Source organism: Polyodon spathula, chromosome 12, assembly GCF_017654505.1.
Source record: "Polyodon spathula isolate WHYD16114869_AA chromosome 12, ASM1765450v1, whole genome shotgun sequence".
NCBI lineage: Eukaryota > Metazoa > Chordata > Actinopteri > Acipenseriformes > Polyodontidae > Polyodon > Polyodon spathula.
The window spans coordinates 17,169,895-17,194,608 of record NC_054545.1 but is presented as its reverse complement, the minus strand read 5'-3'; the positions used below and the strand labels follow the sequence as shown (position 1 = coordinate 17,194,608).

At 38.3% G+C, this 24,714-nt stretch overlaps 1 protein-coding gene across 6 annotated transcripts in view; it reads right to left on the bottom strand.

Moving 5' to 3' along the window:
• The window catches only part of LOC121324521 (alpha-(1,6)-fucosyltransferase-like), a 206,753-nt gene that overhangs the window by 18,671 nt on the left and 163,368 nt on the right, over positions 1–24,714 (bottom strand). For all 6 annotated transcript variants that reach the window (XM_041266514.1, XM_041266511.1, XM_041266512.1 and 3 more), the window contains 2 exons: positions 21,274–21,388; positions 10,820–11,057 (listed from right to left, as the gene is read on the bottom strand). In XM_041266514.1, coding sequence (XP_041122448.1) covers positions 10,820–11,057; positions 21,274–21,388 — 353 coding nt within the window. The remainder of the gene's footprint in view (positions 1–10,819; positions 11,058–21,273; positions 21,389–24,714) is intronic.

Here is a 24,714-nt window from a genome sequence, read left to right as displayed (position 1 = left end):
GAATCAGGGAGCAATAAAATGGCACAGCCTGTTTATTTGCAATCTGAACGAATGTTAATACCTGTGATTCAGTACAACACATAACATAATCCCAGTATGTGCAAGTTCAGAAAGCCTCAAAGTATTCTGGAAACTGTTATTATATCTACAATTAATGTAAATTACTTCTGTAGTATAGAAAAGCTGCATCTCCTAGTTGCAAATCCTTTTCAGGTACATAAGGAAAAGCAGACTGGAGAAGCTCTGGACCATTCTGGAAAACAGGCCTTGAGTTCCACCTCCAATACAACCTCCTTGAATTCCTCCAGAACAATCTGATACAGCCATTATGAATCAGTGCTTGTCACCCTCTTGTCAGTGTTATGGTATCGCCCAACTGAATATTTCCAAACAGGTGTTTGCTGTTATAGGGTGAACAGCATCATGAATACAATCCTCCCATTAGGAACACAAGAGAATGCCTGTGTACATCCCAAATTAATTAAGACAGATTTTGTCTACATGAGGGACCGATTTTGATCTAAGCCTCATAACTATTAGGAGACCATCAGCAGTTCACTTAGTCTCATATAAACAGCTTGTTCAACCTCCTTTGCCATAATTTGTGCTCTTCCTTGTCTAAACTGACCTCGCCAGCAGATCTGTTCGGGTTGTAAATTATTAGAACTAGGTGCCAGATTTTTGTAATGCACATTTGAATTGCATTATCTTCCCCATCTTAAAAAAAAAACCCTCTGCCTGTATGGTTTTCTCAAACAGGCTCAGCTGTTTACTGGCAAGGATTTAGTAGGCATTAAAATTAAACAGCTAAAAAAATGTATGCTGCATACATTTCTAAATTTAATAGAGAATCTTTTGTTTAGCCAGAAACATCTTCCCTACTGAATATAGCTTTCTTTTTCTCTTTCTTCCTTTTCATCTTCAGCCCCATCTTCTCCTCCTCTCCCTGTCTTTCATCCCTTTCATGATCAGCACCTATCGTTAGTCTGTTCATACGCAGTTCTCACAGCGAGGGGCTAACCCTTACTTACTGATATACAAATAACACCATGTACACTGAATAAAAAACATTCATCTGCTTGTCATACATTTCTTACACCATTTTACCAAAACCGCTGTTTCAGTAACATTGTATTCCCTTTTAATTTCTTAGGTTTACCTCACTTATATTGAATTTCTTCCCTGTTCTTACCAAATTATTTTACCCTTTTTTTTTCCTCTCTCGCCGATTTAGATCAATTATGTTCCCTTACCGAGGCAAACCCCACAGCATCTCAGGAGAACTGAAAGTCAGTGGGTGATCCCAAAGTTAATATCCTCTTTAGACCAAGGGGCTCTGCAGTGGATACCAGCGAGCCACTGGCCCCTGGAGGACCAGGTCCAGCCCTGAGGGAGCCTGCTTGTGCACTGGGTGCCTGACCAGACTGTGCGACTCACCCTGCACAGGAAAAAAAAATGAAGCTTTCATTATTACCCCTTGAATGATTTTTTCTCTTGGATGAAGTTGTTTTTCTCTACTCCCTGATCTCTGATTATCTCTCCAGTCTACCTAACGGAGCAAGGTTTGTATTTCCAGCAAGGGTTGCCAATTTCTTGTGGAATGCAAGCTTCTGGGTGATTAGAATGTAAATGAACGAACCATACCTTGTAAGTGGTCATTATCCTTCAGGCTGCTATTAATTTGTTCGCAAGGGGCACGGTCATCACTTTTGTTCCCTTCAAATTCTATTTTGTGAATATGTATAGCACCCATGTAATTAGAACACCAGGGAACTCTCTGTAACATCACACACCTGGGTCATTTCATTGCAACTGAATTCTAATCTTGTTTAAGTGCACACCTTTTACACTGGGAATCGACTGAACTTAATTTCATTTCTGGTCCTTTGCAAAGACGGCTGACTAACTAGTAGAAGTTTAAGTGCATAGTGTGGGGAAGAGACACAGAAGGGCATAGAAAGCAAAACCTAAAAAAATCTACTTCGTCCTCATCCAAAAATTGGGTCTTAATTATCTTCCAAATTATCTTACTGCCTTCCTTAAATGTATAAACCTGATTTTTCACAGACCTATGAGAAATGCTTCAAACCAGCCAAATGTGTTAAATAAATCAAACTCTCTATACTCCCTTAAAGTTAAAGAAATCTGTTTGCAAGACATGCTTTTAGACTGTCTTGCACTTCCTGGGTCATTTTACCCTAGAGGGTGAAATTGTCCCCACCCCTTCACTGGCTTATTTCCTGTTAATAACCAACCAACTGCTTCCTCTGTTGACTGACTTGCTTCTAGCCAGTAACATGTTTCTACTCAGAAGACACGGATGAGGTGAAATGACCAAGTTAGTAAGGCAGTAAAAAACTTCCTTGAAGGCAAGGCAAGCAAACTGAAAACTGAGTGTAGTATCAGATGTCTGTTTTACAATAAAATTCATGTTTGCTATAACATGTGATTCTTTCAAAACTGCACTATTTAGCTAATGGAAGTGAAACAAAGGTAAGATTTTGAAACAAAAGACCACTCAGGATCTAAAGGTGGTGGACAAAAAAATGGTAACACTGATGTAAAGTCATTAATAGGGTGCTGGGCCACCACGTGCGACCAATATGGCCTGTATGCGCCACGGCATAGTCTACCAGCCTCTGGAATTCTGCAGGAGGGATGTGGCACCATTCTTCCACGAGAAAGTCAATTAACTCATGCCTGGTTGATGCAGGTGGAAAATGCTGTCTCAGGCATCGTTCCAGAATATCCCATAAATGCTCGATTGAGTTCAGATCTGGTGACTGAGAAGGCCATGACATATGGATAACATAAGTGTCATGCGGATATTACGATCCAGGAGTATGCGTTTCCACCCTTGCCCTTTGCTGAAGATATCTTTCCCTCGGAGTTCCATGCCGACATCACCTTAGACACCGTTGCTCGTGAAACATCAGCAAATTGAGCTGTCTTGGTCACTGAAGCTCTTGCTAAACGCGCCCCAACAATCACCCCTCTTTCAAAGTCACCGAGGCCATGTCAGCCATAATTATAGACAACCGGGCCTGTCCAGCATTTTTATACACGACCCTAAGCATGCTGGGATGTTATTTGCTTAATTAATGCATGACCAACACCTGTGTGGAACCCCTTGATTTCAATATATTTGAAAAGTGTCCCTCATTTACCCAGGTGTTTCCATTTATGTGTCCACTACCTGTGCATCACTCACCCCCCCTGAAATAGTGAGTCTGTTAAAGATTTCAAATGGAAAATATCTAACAAACTCACTGTTTCAGGGGGGAAGAAATTCCGAGTGAATATCTCTTGTGGTAATTTTTATACCGGCCTCATTTCAGATTTCCACCTTGCTCAGGCTTGCTCAGAGGCTGCCTCAAAGGTAAAATATGCAACTTTATTAACATGCCAAATAAATGATCATTTAAGAACACATAATAACTACATATTATATATAAATGATATAGTTGAAGAGTCAGATCCTCACCCTTTTCATAGTCACATGATCTCTGTAGTTCAGATTCTTCTTAGCTGCAAGTTTTGTTTCTGGTTTTATACGTCGACGTAGAATACGATTAGTACTAATCAAAGCTTGGAAAATGCATTTTAAAAAAAAGTACCTTTAAAGTGATACAAAAGACACTTAACAATCAACAATATATTTTTCAACATACAGGGTGATTAGAAAGAAAGTTTACCACATCAAAGCACCATATCACTGATGTGATAAACTTACTTTCTAATCACCCTGTACACTGCACAGACAAATAAATTAGGGAATAGTAAGTTTTTCAACTTTTACTCAGGATTGTTCTCCAGGAGAATATTTCTTCTAAACATCACAGCGTTTCAAGTTCATGCTTCCCTCCTGCAACAATGCTGGTGCTCTGATTGAAATGACTGGCTATTATGGGAACAGAAATCCAGCACTGTTGCAGGAGGATGCATGAACTGGATACACTGCAATCTTTAGAAGAGAAATTACATTTCTCCTGCCGAATGCTCCTGAGTAAATGTTGAGAAATGTATTGGCCAGTTACCCATGATGTGTACTTAAAAATGTGTCTGCAATACGTTTAAAAATATAATACAGGACACAGCAAAGGTAACATCATGCCTTTCTTTTAAACATTGCTGGGGGCTCTTTAACACTTAACAGACAGGCTAAACCCCCAATAAAGAAACAAAGGGCTTTCTTTAGTCTGTGAGGGATGTTTACATACATGTACAGCATAGATGTGATTGTGAAACGACAGACTTGAACTAAGGCCTTGGAATCAGTTTAAGATTAAGCACACCGGATTTCGGAAACCCGACCTCCACAATACTAAATGAACAATTAAATCTCCTTGCACAATATAAGCAAAGTCCAATTTCTCTGATAAACCAGGACCGTTTGACATGTCATGGAGGTTCATAACCACTACCAACCCTCCCCTTCATTCTCCAGCCCTGTGTGGAATCTGAGTAACCCAGTTATTTAAAGAAAGATTAAGGATTTTAAAAGTGATTGGATTGACACTGAAAGAATAATAAAGTGTTCCTTGCTTGTTACAGTTTCAATGTGCTGCTTTGTTGTCCGACGTATGGAAAAGCGTCTAATCTATATGCATAGGTTCCTGAACAGACACCAGGCTTTATATTGGGTATTCTTGACTGCTAGATTTAAAAACTGTTTAAAAATATTTGATGCATACAAAGAGGGTGTTATAGAACTGCAGCAGACTGATGTTTTTTAAGCACTTCTGATGTTAAGACCAATAGCCCTTATCATTACCTTCACAGTAATCTATCAAGGCAACCTAAGTGCTGGCAGAAATCAAAAATGAATTGTACCACTTCACAAAGCTTATCCATGCAATTACTGAATCTATTCGTATTACTCCAGTTTATGTAAAACGCTCATTATCATATCACCAGAACCTATGTATGTGTAAAATATACCTCCAGATACTGATACTCAAAATATCTTGTGGTAGAGAATGTCATAGTCAGGTTTTAAAAGTACATCTCAATTGGATAAGCTGTTCTTAAGAGAAATGCAAATTAAAGTGTGACACACATGCGCAAAGACAACAAATATCTTCTGCTATCACTAGATTTAGATACTCTCAATAAAACGCCAGACCAAGCGTCATCACTACTGGATTAGTCTGTCTCTTTTTATTTATAGGTGGATCTGGTAGACTGATGCTGTTCTTAAAGTTTAAAACTTTCAAATCTTCAACACGCTCAGACAGAATAGAAGGTAAAACTTAATAAGAAACAAGAAACAAAGTCAAGTAGACACACTTTTCGTCTCGCGCACTGCTGAAGGCACCAGACAAACGTTTCAGCTTGTGCCTTCATCACTGTGATAGCCGAAACGTTGTCTATTGGACTTGTTTCTTTTTAAGTGCTGCCTTCTATTCTGATTGAGCATTTTTAAAGTTGCACAATGAATTACACACAAATGTCATGTTGAGGATACTCCATGAACATGCAGAAGTACTGTAGTTGTGTGATGGATGAGGATGGACAAATAACCCAGTTGTTCATGTCCATCCTTTGCATTTATCCAAGTGCAATGTATCAAAAAAAAGGTATGTTTAAAACTAAGTTAAACAGCTGGATAACCTCAGATCAAGCTTAGTAATGCAGCATAATTGGGAACAGTGAGATCACCTGGTCATTCTGTCCTTTGGATTTGAATGAATGCAATGTATGTGTATATGTAGAACTCAACTCACTTACAAGTACTACTGACTGATGCCTTCACTGTATCCCTATTGCTGGAGGATATGCATCACCAGTGGGGATAATAAATATGAGATACATGAGAGTATGAGATAATAAATATGAGATACATAACTATACATAGTTAATACAAAAGTGACCAACCGGTATTAAGCTCTAAATAATTACTGAGATTGTGTTCCTTTTCCAGCAGCATTTGTATTTTGTGTCGCAGTAGAAGTTTCTTTTAACAATGAAAAAGCGGGGGTGCTGTCATGCATCCTGTGGCAATACATGAAATACCAAAGCATTTACCAGGTACCTGGGAGTCTGTTTTGTATCACCACGTGCCAACAAATCCAAACCACCTTAATGGAAGTAGAAAACCTTGCAGGGGTACGTTTGCTCTGCCTGAAGGGCACAATGCATCGGCTCGCTCGGCTGATGAATCTTACATCTAATAGACGGCTGGCTTTTAGAAAGCAAAGCCGGAACGGCAGCAGGCCTGATGAATGAAGCTTGCTGCTAAAGATCGCAGGTGAACGACAAGGGGAGAGACACCTCAAAATGACGTTGCACCTTTTGTATGTGCTTTTCCCTGTGAAGTCTGAAATCCCTGGGGTTTTATGAATGCATTAGGTCATACAGAGTGGCTGCGCCTGGAGTTTTTGGTTTTCTTCTGACAGCTGTGGAGTTTAGACGAGACAGCTCTGGGATGGATTACCTTCCTCTTTGACTATAAAAGATGGTGGGTAGCTGCATTGATCCAATGGGATATCCAGCCCCACCCTGCTCTCCTGTAAGAGGGTCTGTGCACACCCCCTGATTTATACACCTTGCAGTGCTCGCTTCTCACAGCTGCAACTCCATTTTTTAAAGATGCATTTTTAAACTGGATTACATTGTGTGGGTTTGAAATTTTATTAGACATCATTAAAGAAAATGTTTACTTAAAAAATCCCTTTTTGTATTTGCAATCGTTGTGAGTAGTTCTGAGTGCCGCTGCTCACATGCTCTTTTGGTTGTATTGATTCTTTTCACATGAAAGGTTGCCTTTGAAGTGTTTTGAAAGCTCAGCATCCTATTGAAGTTGCCCGAATATCTCATTCCTCGTCCCCATTTCAGGTAGCGGATTTCCATGGCTATCAGTAGCTTGACTTCAGCACAACATAAGTTATTTTGTTACTAATACTTACAAGTATTTTCCCCGCCATTACTGTAAATACAAAATTAGAGCTAACAATATCATGACCTACTATGAGCTACGTCCACCATATAGTACGGATGTGAAAAATGTGACATACGGGCTGTTTTCTATCTATGTGTAAAAATATAAGTGTGACATACAGATAGATGCGATATACCCCCAGATTTTGATGACATCAATTCAATGACTTGTGCTAAAGAAAGTCTTTGCCAAGTCCATCACAACTGGATATGCGATTCTCTACATTGTGATGTACAAGGTCACGCACTCCCCATTACCAGGGATATGCATACCCTCTATAATAAATACCCATAAATACCCTCTGCACCTCATGAACACCAAAACATCTCTCTCGTTCCAGTGGGAATTGTGTTGCAGTTTGTGCAACAAATTATTGCTGAAAACCACTTTCGATTAAGGTTTTTATTGTCAGTTGAGACAGGACAAAAGATAAAACCTTCTTCTCACGTGTGACAAAAGACCATGGAAACTGGAAAGCCATCAATAGTAAACACTAAAATAGACTAATAAAAGGCTTCTTAGCAAACACATTTATCCATCAAAAAAACCAAAAGTGTAATCCATTTCAGCTGTCACAAAAAGGGTAATTTGGTGTATTTTTAAAAGTATAAATGATTTCAAAATACACCTCGGGTCTGGCTCTGATCAAAAGCCAGTGATATTGCTGCTATTGCTTAGAAGCAAAATCACTATCAATTGCATGAAAAGTAAAGTATCTCACATCCAGCACATTCACACAAAGTAAACGTGACACACAGACAGATGGACAAGTTCCTCCAAAACCCACATCCAAAGACTCAGATAATCTCAATGGCACACGGTCCAGAAGAATGTCGTAACCAAGGTTCATCATAGATTTGATTCTCTAGATCTAGATATATGGTGCACTGTTCTTAGACTCCTGTGTAAATCAATACTGTATATAAGAAGTATGTTACAAATAATGATTGCTCAAAACCTTTAGGGTACAAAAACCTCAGAATTTTGGACAGTCAATTTCACTTTCCCTCATTTCACTTGGCTGTTTGCTTGTTACTTTGCTTGAAAAAACTCCGTCCTAAATTTAAAGTGAATATTTTTAGGTGTGAAAGTTTAACAAAACAGAGCTTACCTTGTTTTTTTTTTGTTTTTTTTTTACTTTCCTTTTACTTTGGTTGCTTTCTTTTGGCCCGTACTGTATATGCAATTTTAACATGAAAATGATTTTAAGCATCTCTCCTCAGAAATTGTTAACAAAATATCCCCATCAACATGGCTTTCGCGTGTTTGTTACTCTGACTTAGTATTTTCCTGCCACCCCTCAAGAAAAGCTACGGTGGTCTCATGCAAATTGACCGCTTAGCGATCAGGTGTGCATGTGCAAAACTCAGGTACTGTACCATAGAGATTATTGATGGACAGATAGGCTAAACAGCCCTTCAGTCACGTAAAGGCTTTCTTCAGTGACCGTATCTAAAATAGCCATTATTTAAATACTAAATCTGTATATTAATGAATTTTAAACAACAAAATGCTCTATACGGTCACCTCTACTATATTCCCTGTAATAAAACCTATGGGTTTAAAAGCCATGGCTATCACAGCTTTAAGCATCCTGTTTCAAATGAAAACAATCTTGTTATACTCAGCAGCTTGAGGTTACCCCATTCAACCTGCAGGCAATGCCATGCCTCTGAATATGAGCGAAAAACGCCTAGCTGTGATGCAGAGAAACAGCCCAAACTGTACCATGAGTTCAACTAAAGTAGCAAAACAACCACACAGGATCTCCCCTGTCCTTGTCACTATATTCAGATTCATTGCTAATCAAATAGAATGCATTATAAGCCCATACATTATTAACATTTGAATTAAAACCCAAAGCAGATTAATACATGTTAAGACCTCTCAGTACCCTGTACAAAGGATTAGAAATGGTTCACACTAAATTATCCCCTAACTGGGTTTGACATAAAAGCAGTGCAAAGCCGACAAACCCATGATAAAAATATTATAGGTTTATCTTTTAAAATGGTATACATAATTGATCTTCATTTTGTTGCTTTTGAACTAAAACCGAGGTTATGCATAACACTGCCTCCCACCTGCGGCTGCAGGTAGTAGCAGGGTGGCTGTTCAGTTCACATGGTGATTAAAAGGCAGGAAGGCTTCAAGGAGGGAGGCAGTAACACTTGGATCATTTGGGCTGATTTTTTTTCTAACTGAGTGCGGTTCAGTTAGTTTTAGAAGCCTATGTGAATGCTCCAAAAGAACCCCGTCCCATTCCGAGTTTGTTTAAATCAAAACTTCTCAAGAGGTGGTCTCACCTTTTGGGCAAAAGGACTGAGTTTAGTTAGTTTATTTCAGTGCAATGTGAAAGCACAGCAAAACTACCATAGGCAATGTAAACAAACTGGTATGCCAACAATATCGTACCTAAAGCAGAGTACTCACTTTAACTGCAATACTGGTGTTTTAGTAGATGGCTTAACGTCATTATAATTAGCCTCTGCTTTTGTGCCTTTTGATGAATCAGTATTTTAATTTCATTTTACGTTTTGAATAAGTACTGTAGTTAAATGTCAAAAGAGAAAAATGATCCTGCTTATGAGGAATGTACAACTGTTGTCAAAAGACTGAGGAACACTGGCGTCGATGATACAGGCAACCTGTAAGAACAGCAGGACTCTAATGTAAACAAATCCTCTGCTTTGTGGTCTTTATTATGATAAAATGGTTGTCATACTTCCACAGAGGGTGGGGAAAAAGAACCAAGATATACAGTTTTGATTTTCTGTTTTAAATGTGTCTGTCTTACTCCTGACCCAAAGCTAATATCCCATTCACTCATTACGCCAGTAAAATCATGTTTCTTTTTTATTGTTGTTTTGTGTTCAGCCAATTCATTGTATAGATGCTTTGCTTCTCTGTTCCAGTTCAATCTTTCACTAAAGGAATATTAGTGGTGATCTTAATGTGAGGTAACTGAGAGAGGGAAGAAGCTTTCAGCAATGGCCCAGTTGAGAATGCCATTTGGGGCGAACAATTGGTTTTCCAGAATACATATTAATGCAATCCTACATTGATGTTCAATTTCATGGTATATGTTTATCCCCCTCCCTCCCCCTCGCCTCCGCCCCATAGTTCAGCCTCATCAGCACCCTGTTAGTTACCATTTCAGAAAGGTATTTTTTTTCAGTTGTACAGGATCCCCCCTCTCTATGTTTTTGCAAAGTTTTATTGGTGTAATAAGGTCTTTTGATAAAAATGTACGTGGTAAAGCATAGGTAAGCACTGTAAAACCAGAGAGGTATGGTAAAGTATATTAAAAAACATGGAAAACCAAGGTAAACAATAGTAAATGGAAACTATAACCATGGGAATAGCAGAGGAAAACAGAGAAATGACAAATGTACACTGTAGATATTTTACAAGAGTTTGTATTCATGTATGTATGTATGCATGTAAGTAAACTGTGTGACGGCACTGTCAAGGGCACTGGAGTTGAATCAATTGATCGATGATGGATCTAAATACCGCTGTCGCTTTTAACCAATGTCGTTTACATCAACATTTTTCCAAACAGAAATGCTCTAAAGAGACCCGTGTGGTTTGATTTTCTTGGCACACAAATGGCTTCATACTAACTGTCTCAGGAAGTCAATCGAGCAGACCCTGCTGGTGTTTTTCATCAGCTATTCGTCCATCAATAGGACTTGCTTTTTCCCCCGTCTGTGCATACACTTGCCTGAGCTAATCTCAGTAGGAGAAAGATACTTGAACGAGACAAAATAGCCACTGCTGCCACTCGTCGTCTCCAGGAAGAGAATCGAACGCAAGCAATCCCTGGAGCCCGCAGCAAAGCAACTCCAGCAGCTTGTTGTTAATTATGCTCCTTACCTGACCAGTGGCCTGTGGATGTTCCCAATCTGTCAGTGCACGACTCGCTGACGGCTTTGAAGACAGACTCCCAGCCGCTTGTGGCATAGCGCCAGTTTTGGGACTCCAGGATGAGGGTGCGCTGGGTGCCGTAGGCGATCATGAAGCAGTAGACAACGTGATGGAGCTGACAGCCGTAACCGCAGCCCTTGTTGATGTTGCAAACTAGCTTCCTGGCCTTGCTGCAGTCCTTGGGGTTCTGAGATTAGGGGGGAAAAAAAAAACAAAATCAAATCAGTTCTGAAATAATGCACTCTCTGACCTACGTGAACTACTGTCATCAATCATCTCAATGTGATTTTAACATGCAGGGACATATTCATAGGCATGTGGTACAGAGGGGAGAAGTTATTCAGTGGTTAGTGCAGAATTCAGTCCCAGTATGTTTCTGTTTTGGTTTATTTCTGACACTTTTAAACTAGTTTTTTATTTTGCAGTTTTTCTGTGATACAGATAGCTGTCCAGTGGATGACTCTTAAGCCATACAGCATATAGCTCACTGATCTCCCCAATATGGCTATTTTGATTCAATGGGAAGTATCCCATTCAGGCTCTTAAGGGGTTTGAAAAGACTACAGGGGAAACTGGTAGTCTTTGTTAGAAGCAAGTACTGTACAGCCAAAATGCAGCAAAATCGGTGTTGTGTTTAAACATGACACATGTTTAATAAGCAGACTGGCAACTATTTTAAAAAAATGTGTTGGCTAATATTCCATCCACTATTGAGCTTTAGTAAACACAAGTTATTGTATGTCTTGTCATTATGTTTTTAAGATTTCCCAGGTCATCAGTATGGCTCTTTTAGGTCAGCTCTGTGTTGAACTGTCGACAAGCAGTTCATGAAACCTTTCAACGACTTAACCCACGACACAAAATACATCATTGCATTCTAGAAGGTACAGAGAATCACAATGACTTAATGACATGAGCTATGGGGAAAGGTTAAAAAAAATCTAACCTCTTCAGCCTAGAAAAAGGACGGGAAACAGGGGACTTGACTGAATAAAATAAAATGGTCTAGATAAGCCAACTTCAAACGTAGCACAGAGAGCAGTTTCCAGGTAAGGAGTTTGCTAAGGCACCGTTTTGAAATGTTCTGACATACCTTTGTACAATACAGTGGAATGCAAAACACTGCAACGTGTTACAGCTTCAGGTGACAATAAAACATGATGTGCATCCTGCGCATGATTTTACAAATGAATAGTATTATAATAAAAAAATACTGAGTTTCTTCTGTGTTATTTGCATACTATTGTCACCATTTCTAACTTTGAAAAGTTTCTGCAACTCCTTTCTATAGTAGAAGAGTTGTATGAGTGGTGTCAATATACGTTTCGTATAAGAATGTCTTCTCTGAATACTATACAATGGTAGTGCTTCGCTGTGTATTTCATACAGTAATGCACTTGTGCTCTCAGACTACTGATGCAATGCCTGGACTTCTCCATTTTCTGTTTGCTACTTAATTTAACAATGGCAATACCAAGAACAGTGTCTGTCTTTGTCATAATGTGGGATTGTAATACAGTGGCATCAAAGCAAATTAGAGAGCAACTGTTTCAATATGCATAGTTCTGTATATTGCAATAAAGCTTGTTTGCGTAAAGAGGCTAATTGAGAATGATGAGTAAAATATTGTAATACAATTTAAGAACACAAGTCTACATGAGGGCCAAAAATGAAAGATTTACCACAGAAGTTGTGTCACCTTTTAATGGAACTAGCACCGGGGCATACTTGCAGAAACTAAGTTGTCTGTTGCCACGTTCTTCTTTTCTTTCCATGTGTACCAAACCCCATGTACAGCTGGTCCACTGATGCAATTTTCCTATTAGGTTCATTCTTCTTACCATTGTTTATTGTGAGTGCCATCTTTAAACAACTTCAGTCTTTAGCTTTATGAGAGGGGATGAATAATAAAAGATGATATTGTTTTAAAAGATGGCACTCACATTAAAAAAAAGCATGCAAAGTAGGAAAAGTGGTACTAAACATTATTATATTATATTTTTTATGCTCTCGGAATGAAACCTGTCCTTCACATGAGCAAAGTACTGGCACATTTCCATTTTCACCATGAAACCAGTCTGAAAAACTCTATCATCTCATTTCATTATCAAATGGGCTGCAGCCAGTTCCATCTGCAACCAGACACTACACAAGAGTCAAGGTTTTTATATGTATCAAATATATGTATGTACGTATCTGTACAATTCCTAGTCATAAATTAATTCACCAACCTCCAGTATGTCTCTGAAAAGTATTGACAGCACTCATGTTCTGCCCACAGAACTCTCTTGTCTATTGCACCAGTGCGAGTTGGAAAGATCGAGTTCTGCCAGCACGCAATTCTGACTGGGGCTGACAGTCCCAACTGAAACTGATGTCGATCTGCTGCTGATGTAAATCTGAGTCTGAATTCGAAGCACTCAAAGTCAGTCCCAGTTGCAGATGGAAATGTTTAGTCCGGGTTCAATGAAAACTCAAGGGCTCTAACAAGTCAAGACCATCATACTTCTAACAGCTCGTCTAATATCCTCAGAAACTGACATACGGGATGTGTGACACCGATAATTTTTTGGAGCATTTACCTGTTTTTATTTTTATTTTCTCTTTAACGCTATTGTTATGATAACCTTCTTTAATGTTGTTAACCGCAAAGTTAAGTCTAAATGTAATGTATCAAATTACATCAATACAGCTTGTGCTCTGATTTTTTCAAAGAAAAAAATATTTGGTACTTAATGGGTAATAGGTATATTGGCAAATGTAATAAATCACTGTGTATTGTATTTATTGTTCTAGAGTTCGCTATTAAAACGCATCCTTGTTTTAGGTATTTTTGCAAGGCTGGCGTGTACTGAAGGGTGCAGCTCACAGTACTCAGTTCTGGATCGCTTTTAAACAAACTAAAACAAAAAAAACAAACAAAGCAAAGCAAAGAAACAATGTGTATTTACCGGATGCGCGTGGGTAAATCCTGCCCTGACAGTTACAGAGGGACTCGCAGTTCAGATTGCTATGTCTGTACGTTGCAATGTGTCTGGCATTTCTGCATGTTAGAAGTTGCCACAGAGTTATATGGTAAAACTAAAACTCTTGTCTTATTTAAGATTGGTGGGAAAGTAAAAACGATCACGGTAGAGGTCATTCAAAACAGATCATTATTAAAATATGGTTCTGGTAAAAGAATGTAAAATATTGTGTTTTAAAATGCTTTATGAGTCTAAAAAGGAACCTATATTGTGACTGGTGGAGATATGTGAGTATGTGGAGCCAGGGGCTCTTTATATCCCCATCAGCCACAATTTTTTTATTTAGTTTCTAAAAATTTTAAAACAGTTTGTATGAACTCTATAGAGTTCGAGAAGTTGCCTTGTGAAATCTGAAAAAAACCCAAAACATTATGCATTCTAAAATAGATACATACTGTAGACAGGAAATTTAACATGGCACAATTACACACACGCCGTGACTGAAGGAGATATACTGGTTCACCCTCTCATAGACAGGTCTGAAAAAGTCCTTAGCTAGGAGGTGTAACTTTGTTTGTATTTTTGTGTAAAAACATTTTTAATGTTTTAAATCTTCCACTAATCTTTTTTTATGCCTTTTCCATTAAACTGTGATCTGGAATTTTGTATTACGTCCTTCAGTTATCTAGTGTTGCATGTTGGCTTCCCACTGTCTTCGAGGCGGAGGTTGTGTTACAGATCCCTTTCCATTCAACTGGAATCCCTTTAATCCAGCCTTGATGTTACAAAGCCCCTGAATGAAAGTCTCCCACTCAAGATAGGTAATTGGCATGGAATTAACATGTTCTGTGTCTTTGTGGCAAATTCAAGTAACAGGTTTGTTCCTGTAAAACTAGAAAACCTGATACCAATTCCTCCCTGCTAATAAAAAAACATGTGCAAATGCACATTTGTTAATTGTTTAATTGATGTATTCTTAATTATCCCCTGTACCTGGCTATCATTGTAAATTAGAACCAGGTGCAGGGTATTTAAAGAAAGCGAGAAAGAGAAAGGTACGGTGTGAGGCCTTTTGGGAAAAAAAATAGTCTTAGCTGTCCTGTTGGTTAGTTAAGTTCCTGAACAGTTTAGGTAGTGCTCCAAAAGCTGAGTTAGGTTTTGTTTTGGTTTTGTTCATTCGGTTTTGATTTCTGTAATTAATAAAACGGCATAGAAGTGCTATTAAAACATTTTAAATCTTGTGTCTGGGCAAATTCTAAAGGGGCTACGAACCTTAAAATTGGTCAAATCTTTCACATAATGCACAGACAATCAAGCAATTACTCTTTAAAGCACACTTCAAAAAGCAGTCATAGTTTCTATTTTGATCGTAATAATGCAAATTAGTATTTCAAATGCTAATTGCCATTAATGTTAGCTAATGGCTTCAGGTATATTGAGACTGTGATGCATGGATTACATACTCTGTCCATTTTACTCTGTGCATCAGGGTTCTTGCTGTGTACATGCAGGTTGTTAAAAATCTCTCTTGTTTTTGCATTTAACTTCAGCATGAAAGAAAAATGCTACTTATGTTACCACATAGACATTTGATAATTGTGTGTCAATTACCTGAATAAGTCTTTCATTCAGGCCTTTGGCTAAACAAACTTCCCAGACACTGCATGCTAAATTAACACAATGTGTGTAAGACACATGGGCGAATCCCAGCCATTATCGCTGGGCCTATTAGTTTTAATTAGAGATGAGCATACTATAGATTACAAGCACTTTAACCTGCTGTTCCCTGACACCTGACTTCCTGTGCTGTAGGTCCCATGGTCTAATTACTTGAGTATTAAGGACTGACACGCTTTTCAGCCAGCAACATGACCCAGGAAGATGCTGCTGAGTTGAAATGATCCACGGTGCGTAATAGACTAAGGCGCTCACACTGTGAACTATCTTTTTTGTACTGTCTCTTTAACTTTTTATAATGTTTAAAATCATTATTGTGGTTTTTACTGCAATTACTCCAATGTTGTCTGTGCTATGATGCATTGCCCTGAGTTCAGGAGCTGCTCTTCAGTTCCAGTTGCCTGCCACAGATATATGCAACATAAGGCTATCATCTTTATACTGGCAAATGCCAGCACCATCTTGTCACTGAACTCACAAAATGATTACAGTATCTTTCAGTAAAAAAAACACAAAAAACCCAAGCTTTTAAAGAAATCTGATATCTTTATCATGAAAGAAATTGAACAGATGTTACTCTATATAGGCTGTTCTGCAGTATGTCAGACACATTAGAAGAGTTGAAGTATAATAGTTTAGGGATGTCTGGGTTTTATAAGGTGATGAACGCTTAAAATACAACATATTTTCAAAGTTACTCCTGTCAACTCCTACCAAACAAGTGAAGGGTTCATTTGATCTACAATCTGTGTGGTTGATGCAATCCAGGGTGATTGTAACATTTTCTGATAAAAAGCTGAGATGTACCCCTCTGTGTTTACAGCATTGCCAACCCCATCGTTGCAGAAATCATCTTGGATCTTAGAAATCAAGAGATTTGGTGTCCAATTCCCGAGATTTTATTTTTCAAAACCAAAACCAATATTCCAATGCTAAGAGAAACAATATTTTGAGTTGGTTTCTAAACGTCATTAACAACAGCTTACACACCTAAAGTTGTGATTTGTATTTTCACACACACACACACACATATATATATATATATATATATATATATATATATATATATATATATATATATATATATATATACGTAGAGAGTAGTTTAACACATCACTCTCATCAAATGTGTCAATTGTGAATAAACATTTCCCTGCTTGTCCTTATTCTACACTATTCTGTACCTGCTAGCGATGTATGTCATGGTCATCAATGTTTTGGTCATACTGATGGCTCTGATTCTGAATTAGCAGTCATGGCGTGGCGGCATGTTTGACTTAGTAATTGATTTCTTGCACGTTCAGGTTTGTTCGAATCTAGTGCTGCTAGGATGCATTGTGATGCAACCACAAGTTTTGTGTGTTGCTGAGTCTTTGTTAAAATCAAAAGGATGCACACTTTCTTAATTATATATGCAGTCATCACTGAGGACTTGGTAACCACAAGCCATTTCCAGGAGCTAATGGAATACCCGTTTTGTGTTACATGAAGCTCCTGGGATTGCACCTCACTCATTAAACACACAAGTAGGGCCATTACTGAATCAAAGCAGGGTGGAGATGAAGCTGTCACTCGACCAACCAAAACTGGCAGGCTAGAGCGCATCAATAATTCATTGTAGTTTCATAGTAATGGTCCCTTTCGATACTATTATTCACAGGTTATCAATAAATGATGCATCTTACAACTCCATGATTTGAGAAATCAAGTAAACCCCTTTAAATATGACTTCAGACACAGAGTGGAAGTGGTGGCAATGAGCAGAGCTGACTATCTGGAATTCACCAACAGCCCTGACAGAACACAGTATTGTGGGTACTGCATTGATGACAGTAGTGTTCATTAATACCATTTCTACTCAATACCCACTCAACATGCACTGCAGTGCTGCAGTATGCACCTTTTAGTCGTACGGTTTTACTTACCAAAGTGATATTAAGTGGGGTGAATATCAGTTGAATGACTGATAAATGTGAGTGATACTAACCAGAGGGTGACAATAAATATAATTAACAGGAGCTTATCCCATTGTATTCTGGCCAAGTCATTTCAATGCTGTGATAATCAGTAGAGGATGACATTAACAGGGTGATATTTAGCAAATTAGACTGTAAATATTGATAAAAAAAAAAATACAACAGAGATTTGACCTGCAAGTTGTTTAAATAGGTCTGCAGGGAAATGTAACCATTCCTCAGTGATTATCAGCCTCTAATTCCTTCAGGGAATTATCAGGTAACTGTGCTGCAAATGCACCTGCCATTAAAGTGCTTACTATTATCCCTTCATAAAAGTCTATTGGATACCATATACTGGAACATATTTTGTATTAAAAAGGTTAGTTTGCATGCCTTACTTTCAGGTAGTCAGTTATTATTTAACTTAGTTGCCATTACACCAACTCCGGGGACAAATCATGTCAGTCGTTAGGGGAGGCAGCTGATTGGTTAATGACAGAAATGAAGGCCTTCAAGGGGTTATATGGAAGTGCAACACTACTTGAAAGCAAGACATTCAAACACAGCTTTCTTTAACTTTAAATGCACCAGATATCATTATTATGTGCCTGATATAATTTCAAACTGCACATGTGAGACTGGAATTGCACAGCCGGTAAGATTTATGGAATAATTTTATTAGCTATAACTCCTTTAATTAAATGCACGGCACCACATTTCTAAACAACTAGTATAGTGGGCACACATTTCGGGTCCCTCTAAGCCACCTCCGTAAGTAGCGCTGTTAAAATAAATAAATAAATAAATAAAGTCACTGAGCCTCGGCATGCCTTAAACGTACAAAGAGCATCTCCATACTGTTTACATTAACGGTACACTTTTCCCTTTCTCTGGTGCTAAAAGCTACAATCCTTGTATGTACTGCTTGAGCACAGACATTGATTTTGTGTTAATGTTCCTGTTCTAGGGGGCTGACAGCTGAAGTCATTGGCTTAGATAAATGGTAGGATTGAGTCTCAAAACGGGAGAGTGAAGGGGAAAGACGGCCAGAGTTTCAAAGTTCATAAGAAGATTAACGACAGTGCCAGGCACCATGAAATACAAAGGTTAATCGGGATGAAATCGCGGACAGGCTCTCTCCCATGGGCTCAAACTCATTAGAAAAGAAGAAGCCAGTGACAATGCTTCTCAAGGAGCTATAGGGGGCTGGAGCTCCCAGTGACAGATGCCAGCGTCCAAAGGATTCTATGCAAGACAGAGTGTGACGCTTTTTATTAATGAAGTGTGGAAAGTCATCTGTTGATGGGGCTCTGTTTGGCTACCACTTGCTAAAGTAGAAAATAAAAAAAGCCTTTTAAGCATGACTAATGGCTGCCATATGAACCTGATAAGACCAAGCTTAGAACGGCTGTGTTAAAAGTGAATATTATTATGCTAAACACAAATGGTATTGCTTCAGCTGTGTCTGGCTATGTGCGCCATGCTGAAATCCATATGACTGCTTATTATTCCTCCTGTTTCAAACATGACAAAATTGTGCTCCATTTGAAGGTGTTATTGATTACTTTGGATACTAATGTTGTATTTCCTTCTTTATGTATGACAAGTAGAATTCACTTTCGATTTCCAAATCGTGTTATCTTACACAACACTGTACAGTTTGGATAAACAATCGTCACCAATTGTGCCACTGACAGCAGCAGATATCAGCACAGACATTATAATCCTGGTCCTTAAAAAAGAAAAAAAAAAAAAAAATAGGTGTCATTTAAAACCTGATGTTTCCAAATTCCTTTGCTACTTAAAAACCCTGACATCATCTGGATTTTATCCAATCAGAATCTCCTTGTAACTATTTCACTACTCTACTGTATATCAAAGTCTATGATGTTATTTTAGCTTCTGCCTTCTACAAGAAAGGTGAAGAAAATATATATATATATATATATATATATATATATATATATATATATATATATATATAAACAATTGCATTGTTTCGATCGTATTTGGAACATTGGGACAACGAAACTAAATCCCAAAATAAACTTGATTACTATCGGGCCTGTGGCAGGGTGATTGCCCTGCACGATGGGGAATTACTGTTTGTGTTATTTGTATGTGGGAATGGGTTTATTGTGTCTTTTTGGAGTTGATTTGTGATTAAATTATTGTTTACAGACGGGCGCTCAATTGACACTTGCTGCCTGCTATGCTTGGTTGAGGGGAATGGCAGCAAGTGATTGGCTGTGCTGGTCCTCAATCAGCAGGTGTGCAGGTCTTGACCGAGTGTCTGTCAGCATAAAAACATCCGGTGGAGATGGCTCTGGGCGACTGCAACGTCATGATACAGAGGGGAGCTGCGTATACTCAGGAGAATAGAGTCCGCTCTGCAGGAATGACAGCTGCGAACCCTAAAACTGCATGCAGTGCTTGTGAAGGCAATGCCCAGCCAAGGCCGTATGAAGCAGCAGGAGTCGTCGTATACCGGCTCATTAGTAGGTTAGTTTAGGGGATAGTGATCCCATTGGATGTACAGTGAGGGTTACATAGTCTAGGTGGTTCCTGGAGCGGGACACCTGTTTATAAGGCTAGTGCTCCTCTTGTGTGGCACCTTTTATTTGTAGTTTTTTTACTGAGTTTTATTTTGCCTTTTGTAAAGCTTGCTGTATGTGTCTTCTATGCGTTACCATGGCTGGTAACGTCCCATGACCACCTTTGTTTACTTCCTCTCTTTTTTTGTATTAATAAATCCTGTGCGCCTGTGCTGGGGTTTCAACTCCACCTCCATTGTCTCTCTGTCATGCATAATCAGCGGCTACCCACACCCGTGACACGAGCACCCTGTCACAGGGCCCAAAACAGAAACTACACCCTAGCAGAGTATTTCTTCACTATCAGGGATACAAGACAGATACAGATCCTGACCAAGTACAGGCTCAGTGACCACAGCCTGGCCATAAAAAAAGGCAGACACAAAAAACCCTGACTGCCCAGTGAAGATCGGCTGTGTGGTCACTTTGAGACAGGAGAGGTAGAGACAGATACACTTTCTCCTAAATTGTAATAAATACTCCCAAATGATGAAAAATTATTTTGAAAAAATGTACAATATCCCTCCCCCATTTCCCAAAAATGACCAACCCAGAAAAACTATTATTATTACTAGACTGTTATTATTGATATCATTATTTACTGTTACTGTAAATATTATTTTATTTACCATTTAAATTACCATGAACATATTATTGCTTTATTTATTTAATCTGTATTTTTCCATACTTTTTATTATCTCATTGTGCAAAATTTCAGTAATACTGATTTTTTTTGTACGAGATGTTATTACACATGCTACGCATTTAATTGCTTTGACAATACCGCTAATGTTAGTCATGCCAATAAAGCATGAATTTATATCTATACATTCATAGATCCTTCCATAGTTTAGCTGTGCACTCTAATTTTACTGTATCATGTATACCTTTTGAATTTTCATATGTTTGTTTTATGTTTAATATTTAATTATATGTGTTGTTAATCTACACTCATGGATACAGACATGTTTTTTTACAAGCCTCATCAAGGTGCAGTTTCTATAATGAGGTTAGTATATATATATGAGCTTTAGGGGTGGCCAGCAGCAATTTCTCCTTCCCTAAGTCTGTTAAAGATTTTTAATGCAAAATACAAACTAACAATTACTAAATGATGATAAGGGACACAGACAATGGGATAAAAAAAAACTGCTAAAAACATGATCTAATGCAAATTCAGATGGTTGAAGGGATTTCTTGCAATTTACCTGAAGGTATGTGATTCTGTTCTGAACCAGATTGGACAGGTCCCTGGCTTCCTTCTCTCGCCAGTCACCAGCCCCGTCTGTTTGACTGAGGTAGTGCAGATCAGTCATGATTGACCTGCAATAAAGAGGCATGTCACCCATGTACATAACAAATCACACTGATCACAGATCTTCCCTGTTGTGCATTTCCATTCACTGACATCACAAACACGGATTTTCATTTGAACACGTCTGGTACTCTTCTAGGTTAAAGAAAGTTCTCACTCTCTTTCCTTGCTTTCCAGGACATGCATTACCCTTGCACTTCCGAGGTCATTTCACCTCTGTCTTTGGGGTCGAGCATGTTAGTGGCTGTAAAGCATGTCAGTCATTAGGGAAGTAGCTGGTTGGTTATGACAGGAAAGAAAGAGCGAAGGAGTGGGGACAATTTCACTGCTCTGGTGACCAAACAGATTTCCTTACCCTACAGCAGACCCAGATATCATGTTTTAAAATGAAAATACATGCGTGTTAGCAATATTACGCATTCTCTTTTATTTTAGAAGCGCAGCAATGTGTTTTACAGGATGTACGCTATATAGAGGAACTTTAAGGTATACAAACCCATTATAGTCAAGCCTTTATTTATGCATTGATGTCACATTAAGATTAGCTATACTCTTTAAATATTATTGATTCATTCATATCACCCAACATCCGGGACAACAAGATTTGTGTGAGGGACTACAAGTTTTGTGTAATACTTTGCCCGTCGAACAACTAGTTTTTATTTATTTATTTTTCCTGTGTTCATTCTGTTGCTAGAAAGATACTCCCGGTATATTTCTAAAGAGCCACACAAGTTTCTGAAAACTGAACTGTGGGAGTCTAGTACCTACACACAAACTTTCTAAAAAGTGTTTATGGCCCTCTCCTGTCACTTATGATTGGCTAGCTGTGGAAAAAGCTGATCTTCAATTGGTTACAAGGAAACCCAGAAATGGCTGCCAAGAGATCCTCTGGCAAGGCACAGACTAATATTATAAATTGAAGGTCTTATTTAAGTTTTTTGTAAATTAGCAAATAAGTGAAACTGATTTCTTAATACATGAACCTGGCATTTAAATGCAGCAATCTAGTAAAGTAATAACACCACTCGCTAAGGTATTAGCAGGTTAGAAAAACCGTGTTGTGTAATTTATAAAATTATTTCTGAGTCTACTTTGTGGTCAAGCGTGCACTTGTTGGGAAGTTTACTGTTTAGAAGCATTTCAGAACAAACTTTCCCTGGCAAAAAAAATATATATATATGATTTTATTGTTCCTAACCTAGTTTGCCATTTTCCATATTTACAGAAAAATAGCTGTAAAATGCTGTGCACTGTTTAGAAAAAAATGTGTATATATTAAAAATAAACAAAAGAAAAAACATTTTTTCTTTGCAGAATTTGATGGAGCCTACTGTAAACATTGGGTGCATTTTGGTAGAAAAACAGTACAAACTATACACAAGTCCTATAAAAATCTGCGGTTCAGCAGTTACAAAACTGAAAGAATGTCAAGACAAATCTGGATTCCACAAAGCACTGGTATCTGTAATGCAATAAACTAAAACACCTGTACATCAGGAGCTGAAATTAGCTTATAGAGAAAGAGTCAGAAGCAATTTTTATATTTGCATAACTCCAAGTATTGTTTATTATAGTTGTACTCTTAGTGTGGTACTTAAATTTACTAGCAAATATGTTCCACATGGTGTTCCTTAAAGTATGTTATACATTTGTTGAGGTGAGTGGGGTCACATGGAACCTTTTGTGTATCTTGAAAAATGTAGTGAACCAGTCAAGGATAGATCTGCCCCTGTTAATCACTAATTGATTGTATAATAATTCACTGCTATAATATAAAACCAAAATTCTACAAGTTAAGTTCTACTTTTTTGTGTGTGTTTTGTATGGTGGGGAGGGGACAAGTAGATTTTTAAGAAGGACAGGTAGATTTTTAAGAAGGACAGGTAGATTTTTAAGAAGGACAGGTAGATTTTTCTAGCATTTTCTCCCTTGGACAACAAGTTTTTTTTCAAAAATTGCACACCCCTGTATATTCCAAAAAATATAATATAGGGTGCCAAAAAATACATTCCGATTTTAAGCCAGAAAGCTTATACTCTAATGGCGTGGATATCAGTGGATATCGGTGCTACCCAGTGCTTGAGTTGTAACTCCTGAAATCTACTCACAGATGTATGTTCTCACAATCAGCCACTTCACAGTCAGAGTTTAAGTTCAAGACTAGTCCATTTTTTAAGCTGTCCATAAAGTTTGTTTTTGTTTTTTTTCTTAAGAGTCAAATGCAGTTAAAAGTAATCTTCACGCTTTTTACCAAAAATATTTTTGAAGGGGTGTAGCAGTTTTTTTCTATCTAAAACAAATACCAGCTGTGCCGGCTGCCAGGTTCCAGGTCTTCGCTGGCAAACATAATTAGACAGTTAATTAAACCAGTTTTTAGAAAAAAAGAAAACAATACACACACACACACACACACACACACACACACACACACACACACACACACACACACACACACACACACACACACACACACACACACACACACACACACACACACACACACACACACACACACACACACACACACACACACACACACACACACACACACACACACACACACACACACACCCTTGGCTGATTTCTGCTGGAAAAAAAGTAATTGGACACATTCACCTGTCTGATGAAAGGGCAAGAGTTGCAGTAAGCTGTCATAGGGACACCAATGAGAGACAGCGGATGTCTTTGGGTGAGAAAATCTTTAAACTCTGTGGCCTACAAGGAAGCTGAGAGAATTATGCAATAAGCCAAAGAAAAAAGAACTGAAACATTGCAGAAATTTAAAAAGATCAGTATGAAATAATAGATGGAGTGTTTCGAACCGTTTATAAGACTGTAAAATCAGAGAAGCCATTTACGGACTTGCTTACTGACAGTGATTTGCAAGTTCTAAATGGCCTTGACATGGGGCTTGCATCCTGATAAGTCATGTGCAACTACTTCTCATCATATTGCAATGAAATGAGGAAAAAAAAACTTGCAGAAAGTGTTAAGGAGTGAATCCAAATTGGCAGTTCTGATTGATGAGTCTACTACAGTCAGTAAAAAAGTCTGTTTTATATCTACATTGCCTCTGTGATTCAGATGAACCTGTAACATTCTTCCTTGATGTAGTGGAACTTGCTGCCAGCAATGCAAAAACAATACATAAAGCACTGCTTTCAACTCTTTCCCGTCATGGTTTCACAAAACAAATTCTCCAGGAGCGCCTGATCTGTTTTGCCTCAGATGGAGCATCAGTAATGCCAGGTAGTAAATCAGGAGTATCTGATACTGAGTAGTAGGATTAATACGGGGTATAAGCCCTGTTTCTGATGGGTCTATGACAATT